This window comes from Octopus bimaculoides, chromosome 28, assembly GCF_001194135.2.
Source record: "Octopus bimaculoides isolate UCB-OBI-ISO-001 chromosome 28, ASM119413v2, whole genome shotgun sequence".
NCBI lineage: Eukaryota > Metazoa > Mollusca > Cephalopoda > Octopoda > Octopodidae > Octopus > Octopus bimaculoides.
In genome coordinates this window covers 10,215,283-10,220,299 of record NC_069008.1, presented here as the reverse complement: position 1 = coordinate 10,220,299, position 5,017 = coordinate 10,215,283, and the positions used below count along the sequence as shown (strand labels likewise).

Here is a 5,017-nt window from a genome sequence, read left to right as displayed (position 1 = left end):
TATTTAAATGTAAAAACAAATATATATATATATATATATATATATATATATATATATACACACACATGTTTATATATTCGTTTTGCAAGATTCTTGATGTGAATTTGTGTGTTGAAACAAATATTGTTGTATTTGGGGATGGTCATGTTGCTACTTTAGCCAATGGAAACACACGCACTATATATTTGGTGCTCACTTGCTTCAGCTTTATTTTATATTAATTGTATTTTGGCCAGAGTTCTTTTGTCACACTTCTGTGACCTCATCAGTGGTCCTTTATTTTCTTCTTTCTTTTTAGTATCTCTCCTTACTAATGATCTGCCATTTTGTATTCTTGTTGTATGTGTCTTTATTTGCATATGCATATATCCTTGTGTGCGTCTATGTGTAATAAGTGTGTGTGGGAATGTGTATGGTACCTGCATTATCAGTATCCCATGTTTATTCACATTTGTCAAATTTACTTTTACTTATTTTATTCATTTGTTTTTATCTACTTACTTTTTCATTTCTTTCTTTTTTTTGTATGAATTTAATTTATTTTGTTTATAAATATAATTATTTAATTCCATTTATTTATCTGTGTATTGTATTAGTTTCATATTATCAGTTTATGGGGATCTTATTCTGTCATAGGTTGTGGTGTGTGTATGTGTGGGGGGTTTGCTAGTGTTCCATTCTAGTTTTCTATTTAGGCTAGGTTTATCTTCTGTTATGTGGGTAGCTTCCGTAATTTGTCTAAGCATTGCATCTGTGTGGACAAGATTTTAACTTCTATGTTGTTGAGTGAGCCCCCTGTGTTCCCACTCAGTGTGCTGGCATAGGCTTCCAGTAGAATGTCTCTAGAGTTTTGTTGGTTTGCTAGGTCTTTGAGCTTCCATAATCTTCTTTTCCAGCATGGTTTAATTCCCTGAGTCTCTCTAGCCCTAATTATATTTCTGTACCTGTCCACCTATTTATGTGTGTGTATATGTGTTTGTGCATGCATGTGTACTGGTGCATTGAGTTGCATCTGTTTCTATAAAAATATAATGGTTACTTACCCTTCACCATTAACATATAGCAACAGACTGAACTATGTCCTGGGGCTAATATAATATGATCCACTTAAATTAATTAAAACTATAAAACTTTACAGTGGAGGTCTAGTATGATTGCAGTAACAAATATATAAATAAATATATAAAAAAACTAGCAAATGCACCCATCCTTTGGATGGTTTAAGTTGCTTTGGTGATATTTTTTCATCAAATAACTGAACTACCACGAAGGTTTATAAATAGCACGGCTATCTATGTTTCTGATTAACCTAGGAATGGAAAATCAAATTGAAAGCTGATTGTTGTGGAAGTAGTTGCACTATAATGATCATAGAACATATAAGTTTGCAAGCGATGCAAAGTAGACCTGCTGAAGCGTTTGGGGAGTAAATTATGGATAATGACTACAAAATATAGTTGTTTTTTAAAGTATATTTTGTTCACTCTTATTTTCATGTATAACATATAAACATGTACATCTTTTGGAACATTGTCATTTTATTAGATTTTGCTGGCAAATTTTTAAATTAACATGAAAGAAAATTACCAGCGACATAACACATGTTTGATGGAGGTAAAGAATACACACACCATCCGTTTTCAGTTTAACCCTAATCCTAACCCTAACCCTAAACCCTAACACTAACCTTAAACCCTAACTCTAACCCTAAACACCAGATGTGCATATTTTTTACCTTCGCCCACGTGTTTTGCTAAAAATAACAGCTAAATCACATTTTTCGGATAAATCTTTTAAATTAACATAAACATCTATTTACACGAAAGAAAATTACCGGAGACATAACACGTGTTATATTACCGTTTTAGGTAGGCAGTCGAAATAAATAAATAGACAAAATCCTTTCACTTTTATAAAAAGTATGGAAGACCCTACATACAAAAAACTATGTCCATTTACATCCATTTATGTGGGAGCTCTGAGCAAAATGTTATAGAGCACGACCATCCTTAGGACATAATTAATGTGTGTAAAAATTGGTGAAAATCAGTTGAGAATTGTGGAAATGTATGTGTTAGTTATTATACACACACATACAGTGATTTATATATACTAGATGACAACAGAACACTCACTTGTTTTTCATACTGTTTCTTCATCTCTTGCATCTGAGTTTCCATCTTTTTCAAGCGGCTCTGGTATTTTTTCTTGGCTTTTTCAAAAGCTGATATCAAGGCACTGAAAAATATAAGAAGAATAAAGAAGTTATATGATGCTGACCACTTCCGGTTGTAAACTATTTAAGAATCCTCTGGTCTTCCAAAATCTCACTTTCCTGTTTCGCTGTATGTTGATTCTATCATACCACACGAAATGCCCAGTTTAAGAAATTTTTCTAGCTTTTAATCGCTCATCATTCTCATATCTAACTTGTAATACTACCATGCTTACATGTGATGCTAACATGTATTTTGAGTGAAAAAAACTTTTGTGGTTTATAATTCTTTAAATCTTTTAATAACTTTTCAAATTGTATTACATCTCTCTTGTGTTTCCATACTTTGCCATGATCCTCAAAAGCCTCAATTTTTAACATGTTTGAATAGGTTAAAGCATCAGAGTTGGCACTATCAATGTAGACACATTGAAAGGTAGGTCTAGCGAGATTGTTGAGATGCTTGAATGGAGGTGTGTTGATGTATGTTGCATTCAAGAGGTAAGGTGGAGAGAAGTTTCAGCCAGGTTCCTCACAGGCAAGATACATAGGTTAAAATCTGGAAAGATAACAGTGACAGAGTAGATGGTGTGAGCATACTTCTTGCAGAGAAATGGGTGGATCAGAGTGTGTGATAGAGTGCTTAAGCTCAGGCTGGTCTTACAGAATGGTAGTGAAAATTATCTTTCCCTATGCCCCTCAAACAGGCCTACCAAACGAACAGAAGGACCACCTTTATGATATTCTCCTGCAGGCTACTTCAAAGATGAGTAACAATCATCTCCTCTTCATGGCTGGGGATTTCAATGGGCATGTCGGACGGCAACCTGGTATCTTCCATGATGTGCATGGGGGCTACAGATTTGGCTCCTGAAATGAAGAGGGAACAAGGCTACTGGAGTTCTGTGATGCAAATAACCTTTTGATCTGCAACATGAACTTCAGGAAGCCAGCCTGATAACCTACCAATGAGGTGTCTATGCTTGCCAGGTGAATTACATTCTCACCAGACAGTGGGATGCATGGTTGCTCTTAGATGCAAAGGCACTCCCTGGTGAAGAGGTATTCCACAGCATAGATTAGTCATTAGTGACTTTAGACACGAGGTCAGAAGGATGCCAAGAAGTAAACCAATTTGGAAAAGAAGGATTTGGAAGCTTAAGAACCCTTCATATGGTCAGAGACTTAGGGACATCCTAATTGAGAAAAGTGATTAAAAGGAAGAGCTACAGACTTGTAACATAGAGGGCAACTGGGAATTCCTGAGGGACATACCTTCCTGAGGGACATACCTTGCTGAGTACCACAGACTAAATCTGTGGCTGGTGCAAAGTCCCATCCAGACCTAGGGTAACGTGATGGTGGAACAATGTGGCAGACAAAGCTACTGGAGCTAAGAAACAGGTCAGGAAGAATGGAGGTAGCAGGGAACTGTATCAGATTGTCAGAAGAGACGCTAGGAGACAGGTATATCTAACCAAGGGAGAAGCAGAAAAGAAGTTTGCCTATGTTCAGCAATGTGAGGACCAAAGAAATGAAGCTTCAGATTGCAAGTCAGTGTGTGAGAGAAAATCGTGACGTCATAGGAGAGAAATGTGTCCGCATGGATGATGGTGCATTTGTAGGTAAAGAGTCTGCAAAGAAAGAGGCTTGGAAATGTCATTATGAAAGGCTACTGAACATAAAGAATGAGCGGCAGGAGGAGAGTCTGCCAAATGTTGACCCCGCCAATTGAGAGACCAGCTACCCGAATCGACAGTTCCATGGTAGATAAAGTAATTAAGGATATGAAGATAGGAAAAGCCCTCAGCCTATCAGGAATCACTGCTGAGAAGCTTAAAATATCTGGTGGTGTGGGTTACGGTCTAGTCACCTGTATTGTAAATCAAGTGGTTCATGAAGGAGTCATACCCAATGACTGATGTAGCAGCACCATAGTCAACTGCTACACAGGTAAAGGTGATATCTTAGATAGAAATAATTACAGAGGTATCATTGTTGGATCAGGTGATGAAAGTTATGCAGAGAGCCATAGCTCAACTAATTAGGGAGAGAGATAACTTAGATGAGATGCAGTTTGGTTTTGTGCCAGAGAGACGCACCACTGATGCTTTATTTCTGGTAAGGTACCTGCAGGAGAAATACATTGCCAAAGATAAACCTCTGCACTTAGCCTTTGTTGACTTGGAGAAAGCCTTTGACAGGGTCACCCGATCCCTTATCTGGTGGTCATTGCAGAAACTAGGGATAGATGAGTGGTTGGTGAGAGCTGTACAAGCTATATACAGGGATGTTACCAGTAAGGTGAGGGTTGGCGAAGAGTACAGTGAAGAATTCAGGGTACAAGTAGGAGTTCACCAAGGATCGGTGCTCAGACCCCTCTTGTTCATCATAGTCCTCCAGGCAATAACAGGAATTTAAGACAGGCTGTCCCTAGGAGCTCCTCTATGCTGATGACCTTGCTCTCATAGCTGAATCACTACCTGAACTAGAGAAGAAGTTCCAGGTATGAAAGCAAGGTCTAGAATTGAAAGGCCTTAGAATTAACTAAGCAAAAACCAAAGCCTTAGCAAGTAGGAAGGCAGATAAATCACAGACCTCTTCAGGTAGATGGCCCAGCTCGATCTGTAGAAAAGGTGTAGGTACAAACTCCATAAGATGCACTCAGTGTAAGCTTTAGACACATAAAAAGTGCAGCAATATCAGAGGAAGGCTAACAGGGAAACTAGCTTTTGTTTGTGAAAGATGCACAGATACAATAAATGCTGAAAATATGCAGAAAATAAACTCCATCAATTGCTG

The 5,017-nt window shown here is 37.7% G+C and overlaps 1 protein-coding gene across 1 annotated transcript in view; it reads right to left on the bottom strand.

Annotated features, from left to right (window-relative positions):
- LOC106870704 (colorectal mutant cancer protein) overlaps nt 1–5,017 on the bottom strand; it is a 12,467-nt gene that overhangs the window by 4,160 nt on the left and 3,290 nt on the right. Inside the window, exon 2 of the mRNA XM_014916872.2 lies at nt 2,136–2,238. Coding sequence (XP_014772358.1) covers nt 2,136–2,238 — 103 coding nt within the window. The remainder of the gene's footprint in view (nt 1–2,135; nt 2,239–5,017) is intronic.